The sequence below is a fragment of the Gouania willdenowi genome, chromosome 5 (assembly GCF_900634775.1).
Source record: "Gouania willdenowi chromosome 5, fGouWil2.1, whole genome shotgun sequence".
NCBI lineage: Eukaryota > Metazoa > Chordata > Actinopteri > Blenniiformes > Gobiesocidae > Gouania > Gouania willdenowi.
The window spans coordinates 32,774,076-32,799,512 of NC_041048.1; the positions used below are offsets into that span (position 1 = coordinate 32,774,076).

Sequence of the window (25,437 nt, forward strand, 5' to 3'; positions counted from 1 at the left end):
ATGCTTTTTTGGCTGAAAAGAGCCCTTAAAGTTGAGTTTAATCAATTTATATACAGTATCTCATCAAAAATCCTAGTTGTGCAAAATAAGAAAACAGGTGAAATTGTGAGTTGCAGTAATTAACCGTATTGAAAAGTACAGTCCAACCTTTCATCTTGGTTGTTAATTAAAAGTGTGACACTTCATTGTGTTTCCATGACAACACTGCTGTGATCTCACAGAGATAGTCTTTGGTTTGAATGGAAAAGTGTCTTTGTCACTGGCAGCATGTGATGCCTCCTCCAGGGAACATTAAATATGTGCCTGTTCATGTATTAATTACACCTCCTCTGTGTGTGTCGCCAATGAAATCTCTGACTTCTCACGTTCTAAAAGTGGTTCCCAACCAGGGGTACGTGTACCCCTAGGGTACTTGAACACATTGCAGGGGGCACATGGAAACAATGATGAATCATTTTTAAGCCTATTTCAGACACTGTACATGCTCATCCAACATCTTTTCCACCCGTTAACAATAAACGGCATTAATGGAATAAACAATATTGTGGCCTTGATATCCAACTAAATTGTTACTAACATGTATGCACAGTACTAAACATTGAAGGAATATGACATACAATTAGTGCGTTAAACGTACAGGTTGACATTTTCAAGCTGTAGGAGATTTCAGAGGTCAACATGTTTACAACATGTAAATAAAACAAGAAAGGTTACTAAATTGGAGTGACAAAGGGGTTCTCCTAATCTGAAGAGAGGCCTCGGGGTACATGAGACAGAAAAGGTTGGGAAACACTGTTCTAAGGCACAGTTAAATGGACAAATATGAGTTTCTTTTCTCATAATTCTTTCCCTTGTTTCTTTTTGCAGACATTCTCCCAGTCATGCATACTTTGACCCCGCAGATTTCCTTGAAGGCATACAACAGGACATGGAGCGTGAGGAGCTGGAGTATGAGGTAGAACATCATGTTCATCTACTTTCAGACAGAAGTGGATTATTGCTCCATAAGCAAAGATGAGGTTATTTATTTTATTTATTTATTCAGTTTATTTCCAACATGGTTACATTCACTTTTTTTTTTTTACATTTTTTTTTTTTTTTTTTTGTACATGCCGAAAAAGGAGACGAGAGAAGCAGTTTGCTTATCTGGGTCCCATCCCCTGTTTTACCTGACCTGATGGCCTTTTCCCCTCCAGCACGAGTCTCAATATATCAAAGTTATTGATAATGCACTGGGACTGCGAGCAGACACTGAGATGGAAACCAGACAGAAATCGAGTTGGTGGTTTGTTCCAGCAGCTGCATGGCGGTGACATCATTACTTATTAGTGACAGGGCCAAATAAGTCTTGCTCTACTAATTTGAAGGCACAGATAATAGGGAGTGCAGTGATGAATCTTTGACACTAATAATGGCCGCAGAAGGTCGTGATCAAACCTCGGTTTGGGGACCTCCGCCAATCTCCCACACTCCCTCCTGTTCAACGTCAGCCACCTACTGGGATATTAATAGGTGCAATGGAGGGAGAGTTGAGGCTGGTAGAGTTGAAGAGAAGGGCAGCTCATGGTAGATGTGGGTGGGTGACCTTGAAAATTGGCTACATTACTGAAATTAATGACCTGATCAGTTTAAATTCTCACTAAAGCAAAGTGATTGAATTCAGACTTAGTTTTAGGGATCGACCGTTATGGGTTTTTTAGGGCCAATGCCGATACCGATTTTTTTTTCCATGAGCCTGAGCCGATGACCGATACAGACTGCCGATTTTCTTGTCGACTTTTGCTCCCTCAATTTACATTATAAAAATGACACTATGATGATGATAAATGGTAAAAGTCTCATTTTTTTAAAAAAGGAACATTTATCGAAATGAACAAAGGTGAGCTAGAATGACACCAAGTAAAAAATATTTAACAAATAATAAAAACAGGTGATGTAGAACAAGAACAAGTAAAAAATAGAGTGATACGTCTCATGAAGCATTATGAAAGAGAACTGTTTCGTCCCTGTCCAGAAATCTTTTACAAAAGTTGTCCTGACTGAAGATGTATTTTATTAACAGGATTATTGAGTATAAATAATATAATTGTAGTATTAAACACAAAAAAAAAACCATGAATGATAGTCCATTCCAACACAAGTTAAAAGATGCTTTGAAAGTTTAAAACCTGCCTGGGATTTTAGAGCTTGCTTCGCGCTCGGCTAGTGGGGGGAGGGGCTCTGCACTCTGCTCTGTGCTGCCTTTGTCTCCAGCAGCACAAGCAGCCGCTCTGTTAATAAAGTCAATCGGCGAACGCAGCAGCGCGCATCGGCCGTTGCCGATACACGTAAAACATGCAAAAATCGGCTGATTAACTACTTTGTTTTAAACTTGTCCTTTTACATTTTAATTTTAACTCGAGCAAATATTTTATTACCTAATTATGATCTTTCTAAAACATGGACTTTTATAGCTGATACTAATGTTAACCAACTTGATATAGCAACTTTTAAAATACCTGAAAGTGCTTCCTGTCTTTGTGTTTAAGGTGAATTAAAAGTTAAAACAAAAATTATGGCTGCTCAAAGTTTTCAGAGCAGCGACACAGTTAATGCCAGAAGATTGTAGAAAAGCCCAAAGTTTCCAACAAGTAACTAAATAAAGGCTGGTCTTTAGGTACGATTACTAGCGGTGAAAAAATTCATTGATCTAGATCAATTTATCGATTGTTTGATCGATGATTTAGTCAAATCGATTTAAAGTATGAGCCATTTTGCTTACTGCTTTTATTTTTTTTTTGTTAAAATGTTTTTCATCTAAATGCTTTAAATGGTAACCTTAGGTAATACTATTCTCAAATGTATCAATATTGTGTTTTTATTCTTTAATGGGAAAAAAACCCTCAGGTTATTGTCTGATATCAGTCGCAGGCCTCTAAATCAAATTGTTGTTCTGATAATCAATATCAATATCGTATCGTATCAGTATGAAATGGGTGATTACACCCCGAATGATTACTAGACTAATACCTGGACACCTGCAAAAATAGTTCAAGGGCAATAAAAGTCATTATATCTTTTATAAACATCTTATTCTTTAACAAAAGTCATGCAACTATCTGGTAAGAAAAGTGCCAAACAAACTGTGTATTCACAGCTGTGTACTTGGACGTACACAAACAACAAGGCCAAAGCACACACAACTGTGTTTACTGGAGAAGTACATTTCCTAAAATGTTGACGTTATTTGCTCGGATGCTGGTTAATATGAGCATAAGTTTGAAAAAAGACTAAAATTGTTGAACTATATCAGCTATTTGTGTACATGGAGGGCCATATATAATGCATTTATGCTAGCAGTCTGTATTGGTCCATAGTATACATTACAAACGTGGACAACTTGGCTTATCATGAAATATCAGATAGCAACTTGCCAGAATAATTCAACTTCAGGAAATGTGTGGAACGTAACAGACCACACGTGATCCGTATGGATCAGAAAGTTATGGGACCACCAGCCATCTGCTCATCCAGGTCCAGGTCGCAGAGGCATCGTTTTCTTCTAATAATCTTTCACCACAAAAATCAGAGGGAGGTAAACGGTCTTTGGTACACGATGCCCTTATAGTTTCTTAGTAATGTGATTAAGTCCGGTGCTTTATCTAATTAGATCTGAAGGTCGTGGACGAAGGGGGAATGAGGACTGGGAGGCGGCGAGTTGGGTGTGTGGAGTAAAATTAAGGAATGAGACTAAGGGACGAGTGAGTGGACGCTTCCCATCAGATTTTTGTTTTGAGGAGTAAAAGCCATCACTAACATTAAAAAAAGTCATTCATTTATTGTTTTTATTGCGTCGCCAGAACCTGACCCTTCGTAATAATCTGTCATTCTCAAAATGTCTACTGCCATCTTGTGAGATTTTGCCTTCGAACGCTAAATTTATGTTAAGATGGACATAATTATGAAAAAGTCATAGCGGATGCACCATTTAGTTTGTATAGCTTCATTTAGTATCAACATGAAAAATCATGACAAAGGGATTCCATTGATAAATTGCATAAAGAACCCAAATAATGCATTTGATCGCCTGCAATGATGCATCGTCATGCTGTGTAACACAATATTTTGGTTGTTCTTTCCCTGAAAGTTTAAGGCAAAGACAGGGGAGTGTAGTGTTGTTTAATGGCCATGCTTCAATTTGGATTCAAGAATTCCAACTAGCCATGAGTTTAAAAGCAGTGTTTTTCAACCTTGGGGTCAGGACCCCATGTGGGGTCATCTGGAATTAAAATGGGGTCTAGCAATTGGTTGGAAAAGTAAAAAGCTTTGGTAAAAATGGAATAAAATTCTATTTTTACATGTTTTTGAATTATTATTTTTCCAATACACATCACACACAATTAGTATCAAATAACTGTTTCCTATACTAAACTTTCTCAAATATTGTTCAAATACAAGGCAGCATAAAAATATCTGAGGTGGCACATTTGTCCCTTTGTGCACTAATCCTGGCTACTCTGTGTTTGTAACACACTTTAATAAACATGATCAAAAACTAATTCTGGGGTATTAAAATTGGGGTCGTGAAAAAGTTTGGGAACCTGTTGTTTAAAGCAATGTAGAAATATATGTGATTAATTCCATTAAAATGATTTCTACCTTTTGACCCAAGCATTTTAATTATGTTTTAATTCTATGCTAAATATTTGTTATACTGTATATTCATTATTATGATCATGTTCTCATCAAACTTCTAGCTGGATTATAAATGTGTTTAAGTGTATCTTCTCCCAAAACCTTTTTCTACTAGTATTAGTCTTCCTTTAGTGCAGTGGTAGGGGTTTAACCTTTGGTGGCCCCCTGCCTCCTACGGGCTGGCCCTGCCTCTATCTCTTCCTGTATCTGGGAGATTACAGGTGTTGACAAGTGAAAAACGGCGCTGTGCCCGTCTGCAGTCCACTGCGTCGTCTCTCATTCTGTCAGTGGGCCCTGAGGAAAGTTAACAGCCTCCCTGCGTCCAACTGAAAGATTCATTACAGTGATTGATGGATCGCTGTTGCTCTGTTATCCGTTTCTAGTCAATACATTCCATTCCATTGGTCCAACGCACTGATATACACACGTGCAGCCAATTTTGTGTTCAGTCTAAGGGAATGAAGAAGTGATTTCATGTGGATTGGATATTAATTATGTGTTTATGTCTCAATAGGAGGTAGATTTACACCGAGCCCAACATCCAGGACAAGCTCGGCCTGACTATCTGCTACAGGACTGATGATGAGGACGAGGCAGGGATTTACATCAGTGAGGTATTTGCAGAGAAGGCGGGATGAATTGTTGCATTTTAAAACAACTTAATATAAAATGTAAAATGTTCTTTTTTTAGCAGTGATTAAAAAAAAACTAACAAATGCAGCCAATCTGCTTCGTTTAGATCGACCCGAACAGCATTGCTGCAAAGGATGGAAGAATCAGAGAAGGAGACAAAATCATCCAGGTAAGATTCTAATCTCTTGGAGGCATTTATGATCTATTAGAGCCCGATATGTAACAACAACCCCAAATGTAACAATATATTTACATTTACACTTTTAGATATAATAATGTATAGTATAGTAGATGAAGGTAAAAAAAAAAATACCAAAAATGTCAAGGTCTCCAAAAGGCTTTAATAAAAAATAAAAATAAATAAATAATAAGGGAAAAAAAAAAATATATATATATATATATATATACATACAGTACAAACACATTCACACATGTACACCATACACATGTTTACCAATTTGTATTGTATACCACTGCACTCCCACATTGAAGCAATATGTCTTTTAATCCATAAATTATTGACTCACTCTATGATGTAATCAAATTATTACACTATTAGGGAAAAATGTTTAGCCTTCCCCATAATTTAATAAAGATGGGAAAAAGTTTTTTTTACGTTTTGGGGCTCAGCATCTGGGTTAAGTTATTGACCGGTTGTACCATTTTGGGGTTTTATTAAAAAAAAAAAAATTCAATAACGATTTGGGTCTTGTTACATTTTGGGTTTTATTAAATATCAGGCTCTAACAGTATAATTTTTATTATCGGGATTTCTTTTAAATCACTTTTATTCAGCATCCAGTACATATAAGGTTTATTTAATGTGTTACTAAGCTTCTATGTTTTGGCTGGAAATTAAAAAATTCCTTTGATTATGGGCGTTGCTCACTCTGGAACAGTAGCACCAAGTGGTGATTCATGATGATAGCTGCCCCATAATGTCCATCAGCCTTCATGTCAGCCAATAGCAAAACTCACTCTTACATTTTTACAACAAAATACTCCAAATTGAAATACTTTGACTAAAATGTCAAGAGTTGAACAAGAATCAATCAACAACAGTACCCAATTAAAAAAAATCTGCAGAAAAATGTAGTTTTGGGCTGTAGCTTCACTTTAAGGGTTTCTTTACTGCAGAAACATAAAAGCTAAGCTATCTAGGACAGAACTTTGAAGTTCTTTAATAATCTGTTGTGCATACATAGATCAACGGTGTGGAGATCCAAAATCGTGAGGAAGCTGTAGCACTGCTGACAAGCGAGGGCAACCAGAACGTCTCCCTGTTGGTGGCCAGACCAGAGATCCAGGTAATAATCAAGATATCATGAGCGTAGACTAAGAGTTGATAACTACTGACCTAAAACACAGTTGTGTTTTCACATCTAAAGCATACTTTAAAGCAGAACTAAGTAACTTTTTCACCTTAATAAATCCTTCTCGCAGTCCCTGTGAGGGTAATACAAGTGTTTATGGGGTGATTGGGGGATCTTTCATCCCCCCTGCTGTCTCTGGCCAAAAAACAGCACTTGCAACTTTCCTGCCTCCGACCCAGTGGCAAGATGTATTGCTTTACGGCAGCCCAATACAAACACACTGTCGTTGCAGTAACAGGAATGCACACACACTCGCAACCCAGCGCTCCATCAGCAGCACACACACAAATATCCATCCATCTATCCATCCATCCATCCCATCCATCAGTTCATGTCAGCACACAAACAAACAATCACACACATTTCCACACTTCCTTCTGTATTACTCCTACATCATTCATTTATTTTACTTGTTTCTCTTCCTCATACTGGTCACATGGTCACATGGGACTATATGTTTGATAGCACCCATAGTGTCACTGTTGTATTAGGATTTTTCAGTGATTGATTGCTACGGTCTTGGGAGAGCTCGTAATGCTACAGCACCCTTCCGCACCCTACAGCATGTAGCTGTAGGGTGGGGCAGGCGGTGGGGGGGTATGTAGTTTTTACGACTGTGACTTATCCAAAGGACCTTTGGGGGAGCGCTAAGCGCAAATTACATAGTTCTGCTTTAACAAATGTTTTGTGTTTGGTGTAAGAGGGGAACTCTCACTTGTTATGTCCATCTAATGAGACGTCTCTTCTGTCTTCTGTGTCTCAGCTGGACGAGGGTTGGATGGATGATGATAGGAATGACTTCCTGGACGACCTTCACATGGACATGCTGGAGCAGCAGCACCATCAGGCCATGCAGTTCACTGCCAGCATGCTGCAGCAGGTACACACACACACACCCAGGGGTACGCAAATTGTCATATGGGGTACGTGGATAAAAGTTCAAAACAGTGCAAACAACATTGGAAACTGGAATATAAATTGACCAGAAGTCAGGAGCCTCCATACATAGCCTCACATTACACATAAATATTCAAATACATTTAAAAGATCAATACTGAATCGAAATCGAATCGCAATTAATCGTTTAAAAACCTTGTTAATCAAAATCTAATTGATTCAAGAAACTGGCTATGATACCCAGCTGTAGTATGTCAGGCATGCTTCTATCCAACAATTGTGACTTGATTTAAATTATTGTGTTTGTTCCTTCAGAAAAAGCTGGAGGAGGATGGAGGGACCACAGACACAGCCACACTTCTCTCCAACCACCACGAGAAGGACAGCGGGGTGGGACGTACCGACGAGAGCACACGCAACGACGAGAGCTCGGAGCAGGAAAACCTCGGTGACGATCAGACCTTAGCTTCCAACACGCTGGGCAGCTGTAGGAGGCTGACCTTCAGCCAGGACACCCTGGGCAGCACCGACTTGCCCTTCAGCAGCGAGTCCTTCCTGTCCGCCGACTACACAGACGCAGACTTCCTGGGCATCCCGGCAGACGAGTGTGAGCGCTTCAGGGAGCTTCTGGAGCTGAAGTGTCAGATGAGGAGCGGCGCCGCCCAGAGCGGTGAGGCGATGGGTCAGGACCAGGAGGCGTGGACAAAGAGCTGGAGATGCTCAACGAGGAGCTTCGCACTATTGAGCTGGAGTGCCTGAACATTGTACGGGCTCACAAGATGCAGCAGCTGAGGGAGCAGTGCCGTGAGTCCTGGATGCTCCACAATAGCGGCTTCCGCAACTACAACACCAGCATCGACGCTCGCCGCCACGAGCTGTCAGACATCACCGAGCTGCCGGAGAAATCCGACAAGGACAGCTCCAGTGCCTACAACACTGGGGAGAGCTGCCGCAGCACCCCCCTGACGCTGGAGCTCTCTCCAGATAACTCACTCCGACGTGGAGAGGAGAACCAGAGTCCAGCAGGACCGTCCTGCAATGGAAGAACCCAGAAGCCACTCCTTTCGCCTGTTCAGGAAGTCTGTGGCCCCACCCATAGTAGAAGCTCTTCTAAAGATCCAGATGAACCTCTGCAGGTGGAGGGCAAGGAGAGGAAGCCGAGCGAGTCCAGTAAAAGCGGGCGTAATTTTTCCCAGCCTCATTCCCCGTATAAGCACGCTCACATCCCGGCCCATGCCCAGCACTACCAGAGCTACATGCAGCTGATCCAGCAGAAGTCAGCGGTAGAGTACGCCCAGAGCCAGATGAGTCTAGTGAGCATGTGCCGGGACCCCGTCACCCAAGGGGACCTGGATCCAAAGATGGAGTGGAAAGTGAAAATCCGCAGCGACGGCACACGCTACATCACCAAGCGGCCGGTGCGGGACAAGCTGCTGAGGGAGCGAGCTCTCCGAATCCACGAGGAGCGCAGCGGTATGACCACGGACGACGACGCCTTGAGCGAGCTGAAGATGGGGCGTTACTGGAGCAAAGAGGAGAGAAAGCAGCACGCGGTGCGCTCCAAGGAGCAGAAGCAGCGCCGCGACTTCATGAAGCAGAGCCGCGCCGACTGCCTGAAGGATCCAGTGGGCCCCGAGGACAAAAGAGAGCCCAACATCATTGAACTCAGCCACAAAAAAATGATGAAAAAGAGAAATAAAAAAATATTTGACAACTGGATGACCATCCAGGAACTGTTGACCCACGGTACCAAGTCCCCTGACGGCACGAGGGTTTACAACTCACTCCTGTCTGTGACTACAGTCTGAAAGAAGCAGGTCAGCTGACCAAGTTATGGACTGTAAATAACCCACTACCATCAGAAGTAGAGATCACTGCCTCGTTCAATGCGGCAGAATAGTGTAAATAAAGATTAAGGACGAGCCTTTTCCATTGCTGCGGTGAAGAGAAGCTCATTTAAACCACGTTTGGACTGAATCGGACATGGTTCATTTTGAAAAAGAATTTCCGGTAACCTTTTCTATCTTTACTCTCTCACTTTTGGATAGTTTTGGAAACAAAAACAGACAATATTGAACTTTACAAAAGATTTGAAAGTGTGTAATGTGTATGCCATACATTACCAGTTAGCATTTACACTATTTTACATTTATTGGTTCATACTATATATCTCTTACCAATATTTTACTGTTACGCTTAATACCTTTATGGAAACATGCCAGGTTAAACCCTTTTCAAAAGGAGATTTAAATATTTTACAAAATACAATTTTTGTATGAGTCACTTTCTTTTTTTTTCTCACTTCCTCTGAAATGTTTCTTATCTCCCAGAGGTTAAAAAATAAAATTAAAAAAAACATCTGCAACATTGTCTTTGTTGTTAAATGCAAACATCCTAATGTAATTCATGTATGTACGTACATTAAGAGTGATCTTTCTCACGCTGAAATGTTTAAAATTCAAATGTCTATTTGTTTAGGCACACATTGTAGTCGCTTACGTAGGGTTTCATGTATTGTAACAGCTTTAAAAAAAATCCTTAGTTAGCCACACAATTTGAAGTCTTGGAAAATGAGACAAAGTTTAAATAAATTATTGTTTTATATATTATGAGATTTGAAGCATTGGTCGAATTTGTTGCTTTTTAATCAAACAGTAACACACACACACACACACACACACACACACAACAGAAGAGGATGCAGCATTAGTAATAAGTTACAGTAGTTTTCCTCAGTGTTGGACTCTAACCTCAAAGGTCAGCAGCCTTGTGTCAGGGGTGACTGTTGTTTACACTAAAGCACTTCTGTGAGTTTAGAGCATTTTGCAGGGATTTTGTTATTTCTTTTTCCAAATTTCATTTATTCAATACATCATATTAAAGTGTTTAAATAACCAACATCTGAGTTTCAAGCAAAACTGGCAAACATAGCCCTCAATTTTTAATTTTGTCCACTACTACTTTCCATTTGTTAGAGCAGTGGTTCTCAAACTTTGTCAGACTACAACATTTTGCTCAGAATACTATTAAAAAAAACAACTAAGCATAATGATGGAATGAATGAGTGATAACACGCATTTTAAAGAATCTCATTTTGTAAATAAGTGGAAGAAACAATATTTACAGCAGTGGTTACCAACCTTTTTTTTGGAACATGACCCTATTTTGATATCAAGAATTTTTCTAGAATTAGTTTTTGATCATGTTTGAGCTATATACAGTATATATGTATATTACTGCATTGTAGTTGAACTAGATTCACAAAGTGAAAGTATAGAAATACATTTGGAAAAAAAGAATATAATTAAAAAATGTATTTTCATTTTTCAGAAATTTCAGGTGACCCCATTTAAACAAACTGATTTAGTGGCTCTTGAATAGATTTGTGTAGTTTTTATCATTTCCGGTCTTCTCACGACTAAGTGGGACAAGGATTGACAATGTATTTGTTCATTTTCCACACACTCTTTCTCTCTCTCTCTCTCTCTCTCTCTCGTGCCATCGCGTACCCCTAGGGGTACACATACCCCCATTTGAGAAACACTGTGCTATAAAACAAGGAATAAAAATACATAAGGTCAAATGAATTACTTTTGAAAGCTCAAGAAATGGGAAAGATATATATAAGTATATGAAGAAAGGTCCCCCAGGGAGTTTTAAAATACAATAATAAATAATACAAACCTACCATAAAGCCCAATAGGACAATCAACAATAACGCATACAGACAGAATTACAGTCATCCACTTGACCCACAATTTAACAAAGGTGTTTTTCCAAAACTTAGCTTTTATGGGTGGAAATAAATCAGAAAAGTTAGACATGTTTTGAAGTTGATTGACTACACTTTACGACATTAACAATTCTCTAAATTATTTATCAATATTGAAAATGTTTATGGGGGTCTCCTGTTTACTGCTGATACAGGTGTATTTCACTGGTGATCTAAAACAGGCGCGCTCAGCATGTTAATCATAAATTATTGGGTGTTTTTTTTTTTTTTTTGTTTAATTGGAGACTTGTGAACAAAGGCTTGTATAGCTGTCCTTTTATTGCTCGTATGCAACCCCAGCGACAACGGTCCATCACAATAGGGGTGAGGCAATACACTGTGATAGAGAACGATACGATAACGATAGAAAATAATATTAATATAAATAAAATCATACTGTAGTCGAGATAACGAGACAATACAATATTTTTGGAAAGGAAAAAAAAAGTCAAGACCCCATTGCAATACCACTCGTACCCTTTTGTGATATCTATTTTGCATGATATATAAATATATATATATATATATTTACTGGTACTATACACCGTTGATTGAAAAAGCAGCTAGCATACCAAATAAGCAGCTTCACCCTTGGTCTGAAATCCTCACATTCAGGCCCCAACACAAACCATAATGTGATCAGGAAGAGATGTCATTTTTTGTGCGTTTACTTTGTTACTCACAGAGTCATAATTCCACGTAACAGATGTAGTTGCATAAAAAAAAGCCTTAAAACCAAAGTTATTTAACCTGTAGGAAATAAATTGAAAGGTAAAGCAAATATTGGCTCTCAAACTGATTGGGATAAAGATGGACTGTATGTCAAAAGATGAAAAACACAGTAAATCTATATACATATGTCATAATGAAATGTGTGCAAGTGATGCAAAAGCAATGCCCAGTGAAGGAAGAATGACCCAGAACAAGAGTTCAGTATAAAACTTCCCATTTAGAAGATGTAGAAAAGAAAGTAAAACCACTTTTCTCTGTGTATGTAGATTTATGATATATTGACCTCTGTTGGACAACACACTCATACATGCATGAAACCTCACCAAGAACCAAATGCTTGAAATGACAATCGGACAAAACATTTTGTGTATCCTCGTAAAAGTAGAAACTGAGAATTTTACACATTTAAAGTCATTTGATCAGAGAGTTTTGGACTTTGGACAACTTTTAATTTAGACTAAGGTGTAACTCATAAAGACATTGTCAACATGTCTGTATATTTGTCTTGTTATTGATGTTAAACATGTTTCTTGAGTTCACAATATGGCAGATTTCTTCGATGCCTTAACTCATTGGTTCTCAAACAGGAAGACATCCCATGAGAAAGCTGGTGAAAAACAGACCCGAGAGCTACAGTGTGTATTTCATGAGAGTAGAAAGAAAAAAGTTTAAGAAGTCTGAGCTTGACTTTAATTTGATAAACTGTTTTCTGCTTGATCCGTTAAGCTAAAATCCCATGGACTTGTATACGTAATACTTTTATTTGTAGTATGCTTGCATAGTGACCAAGCCTCTGGTGATACACACCCATCCATGGGGACCTGATCAAACATCATGTACTGTATGTATCTGACTGTTCAGAGAAAATGTGTGGGTGCATGAAAACCTAAATATATATTCGCACCATCACAGGTTAGATCTCAATGACACATAATCATAAAAGCGTTGTCATAATTTGAAATGAAATACCTTTTTCTTTCTTTTTTAATAAAACCCTTTTTTTGTGCTTGTATTTTTCACAGAAATGTTTTCTGCATATTGAATGTTTTACATTGAAGTGTAAGTCCAGCACTAACTGATTGTTAGTAAAGTGAATTGAATCAACTGAAACAGCAGCTGCTGTGGGTTTTACACATAAAGCCCAATGAAGAAAAAGCAGCGTTGGATGTTTAGCCTCATTGAGGCACATGGTGAGTAAAATGTGTCAGCTTAGGGGGACCCCCTTCATATCACAATCAACTTTACTGGCCATGTAATGTATGTTATACACACGAGGAATTTGACTTGGTGAACTGTGCTCTCTCTAACAATGTAAACATTAAATATTAATAATCAACTAGAGAAAATATAAACATAAATATAAACAGTGGTTAAAGACTAATATGTGCAAAACTAAATAAAATATAACAAGATAATAATAATATGTAAAATAATAATAATGAAAAAATAAATTATTAATCATAATAATAATAATAATAATAATAATAATAATAATAATAGGATAATGGTTGATAAGTGCCCTCTCCATAATATGCTTTTTCATTTGTGGAACAGTGGGCTCTCCTAAACCCCTAAACATTAATCTACAAATTCAGAACAATGAGTGGAATTTAAAGTGGATTTTATTTTTTTCTTCAAAAAATATATCAATGCAACTTTTATGTGATTACTTCAAAAGAATGTTACTATGCTCTCCTATGTAAAATGTAGCTAATTATTGTGTCCTATTGTCAGAAGTGTGATGAAATGGCCTCTACACCATAAAAAAATCCTGTTTCAATAAATTACAAGAAGAATATAGTATTTTATTGAACAATAGTACTGTTAGTTTGTGGTGAATTTGTCCAAAATGGCCTAAAATTGAACTAGGAGAATTTTCTGGTTATTTTTGAAATAATTGTTAAATCTTTCCAAGTATCCCCTGCAATGTGCTCCTGTACCCCTAGGGGTACGCGTACCCCTGTTTGGGAACCACTGCCCTAAATTATATAATTATTTGCATCATGGGCATTTCCCTTATATGTTGAGGCAACAAAACGTGTTAAACATCTAAAGAAAAATGAAAAAAAAAAAAAAAAAATGCATGTGATATTAATGCTATAAAATAGTTTATTATATCTGCATCTGAATCAAATGTCAGCCCTGAAAGTTCCTACCAAGTATTAGGCTTTAAATCTCCATGTGATTAAAGCAATGAATGCATGACCATTTATTTTAAAAACATAAAAATAGTTTATACTGACATATATATATATATATATATATATATATATATATATATATATATATATATATATATATATATATATATATATATACACAGATTTCAGGGGTGGCCACCCATGCATTATTGTATGGTCTGTGGCCTAGGTCAATGATTCAACTGAAAAGTAATTGATGAGTACATTGATTGATAATCTTTCAGCACCTTATTTATTTAAACTACTGTGGTTTCTCCCGGTTTGTGTTAAACTAAAACATTCCCTTTAATACAGTGTGACTGTAGAAGGTGATTTTGTGTCTGTCTAAAATAATACAGTGAGCAGGTTACACGTATTCGATCATTTTCTCTTTATTTGCAGGTTTGGTGTTGAAGTAATCCAAAAATAATCAGTTACATTACTTTAATATAGTGATACTTAGAGTAAGTTACTGATTCTATTTTTAACAGGTAACCACTGGAAGATTTGGTCTCTTCCATTTTAAGTTTATACATGAGATGTTAACTGTATGCCAGGGAACCGTGGCAAGATTTATTACCAAAAATAAACGTGGGGGGTGAAAGTAACTAGTAAGTTTTACTTTGAGTACTATTTCATTCAGCTACTTTTGACTTGTACTTTAGTATTTTATGTATGACTTACTTGTACTTGAGTACAATTTCAATCAAGTAACAATACTTCTACTTGAGTAGCATGTATCAGTACTCTTTACACTTCTGACTATTTGGTACCAAGCGGCCAAGTAAAAATAAAGTTTACTTTTCTTTTTGAAAAATTGTCACTTACACTTTTGTAACCATTACTGAGTTTGATTAAACTCAGTGCCGAGGCAAGGCACGCAGACATTTCCTGGAAGCGTATTTACTGTGTGGACGCAGACGGACGCAAATATAGAAGGTCACTGACTAGCTTTGCCTTGTTTATTATTTTTGCTTTTGAAAATCATATTCACACTGTACAATTTGTTACAGCACCACTGAGCGAGTCCTGAAGTATTCTGGTCTGAATGCAGCTTTTAACTGCTAACGTGAAAACAGATTCTACTGAAAAGGTATGAAATAAATATTAATGGCAAAGTAGGGAAAACTATAGCTTGGAATTCATCCTAATCTCCATGTATTATTCAGGCGTTTAGTCTGGAAGTGCTGATAAGGCGTTTGAGTTCTGGGGGCTGAGCGGGGCGGGACAAACACGTGTAGTAACCAATCAAGCCAATCAAACAAAAAGCGGACGTGATGACAATAGTACGGAGGCCTGGAGGTGACATGGATAAGATTTTAAAAAAAGGGGCAATTATGTCGGGATCTTGATGTACACAAAACACACTACTGTATGTGTGTTTTGTGTAATTATGAGAAAACGCTACAGTGATTCTTGTTGAGAATTGACACGGAGGTACCTGGGAGGCTGTAGAACAAGAATCTGGTGCAGTGTCCTGAAAACAATTTGATTTTCTATGAATTTTTGGTACAATACACCTGTACTGTTGGTGTGATTTATGCTTGCAACTGAGGTGTACTTGAACGCACCATGAAGCATTTTTGGTAGAATACGCTAGTACAGTAATGTTGGTGTGTTTTGAGGTGTACATGAACGCACCATGAAGCTCCCGTCGGCTTCTGACGGCTTTACCGTAATACACGATGTAAACAGGTATTCTAGTTTTAAACAGCTGATGGCGTTACAGCATTCTATCTCGGTCCCTGACTTAATTATCTCGAGCTCCAAGTTACTGTCTTGTGCACCCCCTGGCTTAACTATCTCGAGCCCCGACTTATTAACTCGGGTCCCAAGTTGATCTCTCGTGCCCCCGACTTAATAAGTTGGGATCCCGACATAATTACCCTTTTTTTTAATCTCATCCATGTCACCTCCAGGGCTCCATACAATAGTGTAGATCTTTTTCCCTAAATGGAGCCGGCAGAGGAAAATGGCGTGTTGTACGGTACAGACTTATGGTTTTAAAGCCTCTTCTTGTTGTGGTTTCAACAATATATGCAGGTCTTTTAAAAACAGAGCAGAGTGCAGCTCTGAACATCTTCTTCGTAGTGGGGGCCATGTTTGTTTTGACACTGCTTGGCGTATGACGTTCTTTCTGTATGACTCTGATTGGCTTGGTTTCTTTCGAACCAAGAAAGTGAGCAGAAACGGCAGCATTACCATAACCGTGGGTGTGGCTTATTGCCATGCTAGGCAAACTACAAAATGTGTTGGCGAGTTGATGTTTTATCTAGTATTCAATTAAGTTTAAATTTTGCATTCAGATTTGTATAAAATATCTATTGCAGAGATTACGTTGTCAACTCGAAGCAATGAGAGCAGTCTAAACCTGGAGCAAGTCGTGTTTGTTTAATTTATGTAGCGCATTGATGAGCATAAAACATAAAAAATCTTGCTGACTTAACACAACTGAAGGTTTATAACAAAGACCCACAAGAGAGGCAAGGAGAGGTATAGCCTCACTCCACAAGCTCATTATTTTTGCAAATAGGAGTTGTTCACCTTCCACTAAGAGCTGACATCATGTCTTTATGTTGTTTTATCTTATTTGTAATTCTGGCACCAAGCTCTCTCACATGGCCATGTCTCCTTGCTGCTTACTAATGGTTTGTTTGTTTAGCACTAGTCTTCTACCATCTGTTAGTGGGACCTCGTACCCTTAGCATATGCATGTTAGTGTCCAATTACTGAGACAAAGACAACTGTGAAATACTGCTGCTATGCACTTCATGTTTTGTTTTTGTTTTTTGTTTTTCTCTTAATAAAGCAATGGCAAAACACTGTTCCTATTTTTTTTTTATCTTATTACCTTCGTCATGGAGGTAATATTTTATTGTTCATTTATGTGTTTGCTTGTTAGCAGGATTATATCAAACGTATAACGAATTTTGACAAAATTCTAACCAAAGATAGATCTTACGCCATGGAAGACCATTGAATTTTGAGTTAGATCCGGATCAATATTCTGATTCTGGATTAGTTTCAAAAATCCCTATCTCTCATTATTAGCGAAATTTTAAAAAAAAATCACATCTCGGTTCCTAATTGAACAATCTTTCTGAAATTTGACTCAGGTTTTGACTATGAAATTTGACTCGGGTTTGTTCCTCAATGAGTTTCGTCCAGATTGGATCTGGATTGCGCATCTCATCACGTTTTTTAAATTTTTTTTAAATGGGAGTGCCCATACAATTGGACCTACTAATGAGAATAGAAACTTATTACAAGCCTTTAAAGTGTAAATCATCATAGTACCATAATCAGAATCATGATCCAGATAACTGTGATAATCTGGGAAAGTATATTTGGTGGTTGGCAGGGGTTTGTGAGTGTTCTTGTCTTTAGAGTGAAAAACTTTTATCTTTTTTTTTTCGAGGACTTTTTAAAAGCCATAGCTTTAATTAAAGAGGCATTTCCCCTTCTGGAGGTCTAAGGCATGAGAAAGTCAACTGTGACAAAAAATACAAAAATAAATGTTAGTTTGTAACATTGAAGGCTCATAGACCTACAAAAATAAATAGGGCAGTGAGATGGTTTCCATGTTCTACTTCTGATAATGCAAACATCCAAAGAGAGAAGAGCCTTGATACAAGAAGAAGTCCACATCCTTTTATCAATGGCAACGAGCATTTCTTGGAGCTCTGGCTAACTGACATCTTCCCAAGAAGCAAATTTTAATTGGGGTGCCCTTTATTGACTGGAATGCCTTTGCATCATCTTTGCACAAATAGGTTTTAATTTGGGGTTTTGAACCAGGAGGTGTTACCACAGTGATAACTAGGATTGCGGCGACCAAGTGTTCATTGCTACCTTTGTTTTTGATCGTCTCTTCCTGCCATTGAAAATCAGATTCCCATAAGCTTTGGGGAATGCGAGCTGGGGTTATATTGTCAAGTTGTTGCAGTTGTATGCGCACATATAAATAAAATATCACTAACACATGAAAGGTGTAGGTAGCGCCATGACATGGCGCTCTTGCTCAGCCAACAAAATACAGCCGGAGATTTAAAGAAAAGAAACAGTTCCACATGAATGAACAACTATCCAATTTGTTAAGGTTAGCAGAAAAGACCCAACCCACAATGACAAAGTAGTACAGCCAACGGAAAAAGGCCAAATCATGGGACACGGAGGTCAATCTGGGTGGATGACTGTTTTTCCCCTTATTGTCCAGAAAACCATGAAGCTGGATGTGGTTTTGTGGTGAGAAGAGACAAAGAAAACCAACCTCATTGTACCTCATGTACAGTGGCAAAAAAGATGCAATCAAGCCTTTAAAAGAAAGCATGCCAAATACCATGGCCTATAGAAAGACTGGCAGTCATCAATGTTTCCAGCTAAGGTTGGCCGTAGAAGGTTCCCTGCACAGTCAGCATAAAGAAACACAGCCCTCAGACTGACAGTAAGGCAGTGACTCACAGAATGGGGTAAGCAGCAGAAACAGCCTCTTGCTGTTACTAGAACAGGAGAGAGGAGTTGATCTAGAAACCAGAATGATGAGATGGGCAGTAACTTGGCCTCCATCACTGACCCACAATCAGGAGTGGGGAGAGGGGGAAAATTCATCTCCTCGCCAAAATCACTTTTACCAAAAGTGATCAAAGGAAACACATATATTGATGTATTAATATTGAGGATTACTAAGGGTGTAAGACCAATCAATCAATCTTTTATTTGTATAGCGCCAAATCATAACCAATGGTATCTCAAGACACTTTACAGTAGAGCAGTCTTAAGGACGGACTCTTCATTTTATGGATACACACATATGCATATATACGTATATACACATACATATGTATCCCACACCCAACATGAATTCATCATGGCGGCAAGGAAAACCTTCTGTTAAGCAGCAGGAACCTTGCGTGGATCCCATTCCTATGATGAACAGCCATCCACGTTATGCTGTGTTGGGTGTGTGCAGAGGAAAGGGTGGAGACAGAGTTGTTGAGACTCTGTAACTCCACACTGAGGATCCCACGGACCTGCAAGACAAAAGCCAGAAGGAGTACAGGAGCAAACACACAAGGGAAGAAGCAGACATAGAGGGAGTGTTTGAGAGAGGAATGGGACCCTATCCGGTCCCTCTCTAACCTAAATGACCTCTCTCTTAACGCCCTCTCCAACCGAGCATGCCAATCCCCCCCCCTCCCCCCCGCCCCCCCCCAGGCAGTCTATGCCTATTGCATCTTAGCTATGAGCTATTATAAGAAATAATCGATTCTGCGATATATCGCAATATTTCACCACGCAATTATCGTATCAATCTAAAAAATGTCCAAATGATGTTTATTAATGAAAAACCCATTTAATTACGCTAACATATGCACAGCACATGGTATACACCCGGTCACTAGGTGTCAGTGAACCAGACCTTGTTAAACTATTTCACTCCTAAATGCATTTTAGCTTGGAATGAGATTGCACTTCATTTTCATAAAACATTTTTGGCACTTTTATAGATGTGTTGGGTTACTTTTTTTTTTTTTTTTTTTTAATAGAATTTAAGAATTTGTTGTAGAAGTGAAACTTAAACTTTTTTGAAAAATGTAATTTGACGGTCTATTGCAATGTATTGTTTAATATCAGGATATCTCGTATCGTGACACTCAAATTTGTGAATCGTATTGTATCGTCAGATTCATAGTAATGCGGTTGCTCTCTTGGTATACTGTAAAAACTTAAAGAATACAACATACTGTACTGACACTGCTACAAAAAAAACAGCACTCTTGCTCTGTGGAATGATTTCCTCTCTTAGGGATGTTGTGTTATTTTTAAAAAGGCTGTAATTATGAAGATCATATAATCACTATTTTTATGAGTAACTAATGACAATAATTGTCTTCTACTGTAAAGCTGCCAGTCAAAAAGAGTATAGTCAAAAAAATGAGCAGATGTTTTTTTTTTTTTTACCAAGTTTCACTTTACACTTGACTTTATTCATCCCTTACAATCTTTCCCTACATTGTTTCAAATTGCCCTGTCTAATGCAACTTACAATCCGAGACCATCTTTTTGTTTTTATTGGTGTTGAACTGCTATTCCTAACAACACACATTGTCTTCTATTTGCGTTGTACGTCATGCTCAGACAAGAGATACATTCAGAAACCACTAAGTGTTTGAGTCTGCATCATTTGAAGTGGATGATTATGATAATGAGAGCATCCAGGGGTGCAAGCTCAGCCTCTTCCTTTATGTCTGCTCGGCGATAATTGATTACTCTTCCTCTAGCCTGAACAAACCAAAGCTCTGTGATTTATGGCATGGTGCACGTCTCTCCACACATTCATCTAATGGGAGATAACAATAAGGCATACAAGGCAAACTAAAAGCTCCAGCAATCAATTTGAGGATGTTCAACCAGCACGGACTGGTGAGATTAGTTGATGCGTGCAAGTCCAACTGTTGTTTTCTTTCGCTTTCAGTTGATTTGTTTGTTTCAGTCAAACAAATGAAAATATTCAAACACAAATCGAAATGTAAAAATATATAACAACACTGAAACATGCAAAAGTAAAAATGCTCATATGTCCAACATAAATGATAACACTCAAGTTACCTGGTAGCAATAATACACTCAAAATAAATGTAAACATTCAACAAGTACATTTGAGTTGCCTTTTTACAAATAATACAAAAAAAAAAAAAAAAAAAAAATATATATATATATATATATATACATATATTTTTTTTTTAAATATATATATATATATATATATATATATATTTAAAAAAAAAAATATATGTATATATATATATATATATATATGCACACATACATGTACTTTCTTTTATATTCAACATTTAACAAATAACAAACATATTTCTACTGCTTCACATAACTCTCCAAAATATATTGTGCCATTTTCTTTTTTAAATGAAATGGTGTAACACTCATTTTTATTTCTTTATCATCATTATTCCACATATTAACCCCTAGTACAGGCAGACATCTTTGTTTTACTTCTAACCTTGCTTTTGGTAAAAAATAAACATAAATTGATTTCTTTGGCTGTATTTGCTGGTGTGTAGTGTAACTTCAGCTGTACTGACACTCAAAATTCATATAAGTAACAAAACACTTTTAATGTGTCAAAAAAAATATCCTTCTAGCCTATTGATAAAATAGAACAAGTCAGGTTTAGTGATGATCAGTTTTTATATTTTAGAAAAATGCATAAGAATATATTCAAAGATACACATATGTTTGGAATGCACACGTAGATAAATGTTTGTTCATTACGAGAGAAAGCTTGAAGCCCATTTACTTGTGTTTGCTGTTGTTGTTCATCGGCACCTTTCGTGATATACTTCACCTTCTATACCAGAAACACACAAATTCCACCAAGTTCATTTTGTCTTTTTTTTTAATAATATGATAAGGTTTAATTCATTCAGACAACGTTTTTTCAGGAAATTTACGTTGATCTCCTGACATGTTTTTGAAAAGTCTTCTTCAGAGGCATCTGCTGATCGCTTTGATGTGTCCTTGACTTCCGCACAGTAATTCCAGCAAGTTTATTTTGTCTTCAGAAAGACAAAATAAAGCTGTCTAAATAAATTCAACTTTAACATACAGAAACACACAACTCGATGTAAGATTGTTTGTTTAATAATGCTTGTTTCAACCTCATTGTTACTGTTTGAGAACAAATGTTCCCCGAATTAATGGGAACTATGGTATTTACAGATAATTTTTTTACCTACTTTAACCTGTACAGTTGACACTTTAGAAATGGCAACAATCTGTAGTAAATACAGGTTCACCGTACAGGTCGGCATGTATGTTGATGACATGGTTTAAATCTGTCTTTGTCAAAGTTAATCTGTAAATTTCTATTCTTAGATATATTATTAAAGAAATGTCACTGCATGACTAATAAGAAAATATCAAACAAAATCACCTTTTATTTCTTTTTTGGGAGGATCTATGTTTGATAGTTCACCTGGAACACTGGAAACATTGATACTCTGGGTTGAACTGTCAACTGTTGAACCACAATCACAAAGAATTATATTTTATATTTATTTCTTTGTCCCAAAGGTCAGCGCGTGAGTTATCCCAATCACAGATCATGTCAATGTATTTTATATATTGTAAAATGGGATGCACCTGTTCACGTTTGTTAATTTAGAGAAACGTGTATGTATGTGTGTGTCAGATATAGAGTTTTGGATGAAGACATGTCGGACTGGTATTTGGATGGTTTTAATGGTTTTCACTGACCTGCATGAAAACGGGAAAAAAAAGATAGATAAATGTAACCAAACTATGAAACTTAAACTTACACCCTAAAAAAGTGACAGAAACTGTCTAGACTCACTAAAACTGAAAACCAAAAGTTGATACAAAGTAATACAGGCAGGCAACAGCAGAATACATTGTTGACACAAGATGCAAACGTTTGCCAATTTATTTAAAAACACAGTAAAAGATGATAGAATGTATGTCCACTTTGAAAACCACCAGTAATTATAACAATAATAATATTAATACATTTCATTTGTTATGCACTTTACATTTGATACCAAATCTCAAAGTGCTACAAGATTAAAACAATACAACACAACATATATTAAAAGACAGGACTAAAAACAAGCATTTGCTGTTAAAAAGACACAGGACTAGCTAAAAAGAGGCATTAACTGTTAAAATAAGCTTTGTAAAAAGGTGAGTTTAAAGTCCATAGTCAGTACCAGGATTGTATTACTCTTCTCTTACTTTTAATTCACAAAGCAGTTGATAAAGAAAAATGATTGGACAACTCAATATAATGTTTTGGCAACTCGAAAATATTATATTCGTATATTTTAGTCCTTTATCTCTGACGGGGCTGATATAAATGTCATAAAAGACCATACTAGTCTGTAGTGATCTTTGGCTTAAAGGGAAAATACCTTGTAGTTTAGTTTAAAGTGAAATCACTTTCTTTGTATGAACGGTAAAGCTACTGTCAAGTGTGTAAAACCTCAACATCAACAAGACTGTTTTTGCATTTCCAACTTTTTGTATTCTATGCTTTTCAATCGCAAAAGATATATTTCCTACTCCGTTTTTGACCTTTCACATTAGCTCCTAACGTGCTTTGCTCGAGTTTTGTTTATTGCCCTGTGGCGCCGTAAGTCACTGCGGCCCGTCCTCCCACAGCCGCCGGACCATTCTAACTGCACTGCTCGCTGGGTCAGATTCCATGAACCTTTGTGGCTCTCCACTCCGCAGATTTATTGGCTGGCAGCTAATTTAGCCATTACAAGCATTCCAAATTACAGGCTGCGGTCAGCGGGACGCAGCCAGAGAACTTGCAGAGGGAGAGCAGACAGGGAAGAGACGATGAATGTGAAGTACAGTAAATTTACTTTGGAATTAGCTGCATTAATCCTTACTTTTCTACGGGGCTCACTTATAAGTCCCTGGAAACAATAACAAAAAGGAATTTTAGCTTTTATTATTTTATTATGCCACAGCCTGAATCTTCCATAAAGTAAGACAAGGTCAAATTAATCAACATTTACAATCTTCTTATTCCTGATATAAGCCCATGTAGATTTTATTAATGCACTTCTTTGTTTGTCTGTTTGTTTTTGTGTTGCCACTTCATAATGCACAAGAAAATAGTAAAGAAGTTCAACCCAGGAAGGAATATAGTGAATAATACAGAATAGTACCTTCAACCTTAGATGTGACTAAATTATTTCATAAACAAGTCTCAAGTATAATAACAATGACAAAGTATAAGATGTTGTGCCACGAGGGGAAAAATATGAGCGGTCAAGGTTAAAACAACAAACTCTTTTTTTCTTAGAACTTCTCAGACTGGATTTGTTTTACCTCACTGGTGGTAGGTTTTTATTACATTTATTGAAACATGGAAATGATAACTCAAAATAGAAACAATCCTAGTCAGAATAGCTAGAGGAGCAAAAGAAAACAGCAGGTCAGGATACTGTAGTTGTATGAAAAGTCTAAAACCTTTGGTCAAAGCAAAGACTGTTGTACTGTAGCTGTTCTGTATGGGGAAAAAAAAGAAGTTCAACTTTTTAGTTATATATTAAATCTACGTATATGGCTAGTACAGATACCTTATTTGAATATGAGGCTTTACTGTATGCAGCAACGCAAACCGTACACTGTAGCAAGGTCTTCTTATTTTGAGTAACTTTAGAATGACTGTTTGTCTTGCTGACTTTCTGATAGTAATTTAGTCCCATCCATTAGTCTGTGTCCAGATGTGATAGATCTGCTAATAATAATAATAATAATAATAATAATAATAATAATAATAATAATAATAATAATAATAATAATAATAATAATAATAATAATATCATTATTATTTTTTTTATTTTTTATTTATTTTATTTATTCAGTTTATTTCCGACATGGTTACATTCCCTTTTTTTTTTTACATTTTTTTTTTTTTTTTTTTTTTTGTACATGCCGAAAAAGGAGACGAGAGAAGCAGTTTGCTTATCTGGGTCCCGTCCCCTGTTTTACCATCGCAAATTTACATGGGTTTACATGTCTCTCTGGTCAAACATTCTTGATTTGTTCTAAACAGTCCTTTTTTGTGTATTCTCATCTGTAGTCAGTGTTGTCTTGTTTTTATTCCTCCTCCTCTCTATCGTTGTTAGTGTTGGCCTTGTTCCCTGCCAGACGTTGTTAGCATTCCTCCAGTTCAAGAATAGTTCCTCTTTCGAAGGTGTTTGGAAGGTTTTTCCCTTTTCATCCATAATGTCACCACTTGGGAATGTCTCTTTTGGACACACAAGTTTGCAGCTTGTTTTGTCTCTACATCAAGGTTAATCCAGCTGTTGTTAGTTCTATTGGCAGTGTTGTATTTTCCACTGTTAGATTTAACTTGTATAAACACATTATTATATCTTAGTTCATAAGCAAGGTAGTAATTTCATTGTATTATATCTTAGTTCATAAGCAAGGTAGTAATTTCATTGTACAGGAAAACGTGTTTCTAACTGCACATATGACAATAAACACTTTGAATTTAAATTTAATGTAATCCTTAATCACCCCACCACCTAGCAATTGAAATGAATAAATGACAGACCTTTTTTACTCTTGGTTTCCACATTTAATTCAGTCTCCGTAAAATAATCACAGTCTGAGT

The 25,437-nt window shown here is 37.1% G+C and overlaps 2 protein-coding genes across 3 annotated transcripts in view; both read left to right on the forward strand.

The window, feature by feature from the left end:
• pdzrn3b (PDZ domain containing RING finger 3b) overlaps positions 1–10,186 on the forward strand; it is a 161,791-nt gene extending 151,605 nt beyond the window's left edge. Inside the window, 8 exon segments of the mRNA XM_028448129.1 lie at positions 868–955; positions 5,189–5,209; positions 5,211–5,288; positions 5,414–5,476; positions 6,513–6,614; positions 7,444–7,560; positions 7,893–8,268; positions 8,271–10,186. Of these exon segments, the coding sequence (XP_028303930.1) occupies positions 868–955; positions 5,189–5,209; positions 5,211–5,288; positions 5,414–5,476; positions 6,513–6,614; positions 7,444–7,560; positions 7,893–8,268; positions 8,271–9,385 (1,960 nt within the window). The 3' untranslated portion in view covers positions 9,386–10,186.
• The window catches only part of LOC114464078 (hydroperoxide isomerase ALOXE3-like), a 1,091,527-nt gene that overhangs the window by 699,359 nt on the left and 366,731 nt on the right, over positions 1–25,437 (forward strand). The gene's annotated exons all lie outside the window — the stretch shown is intronic.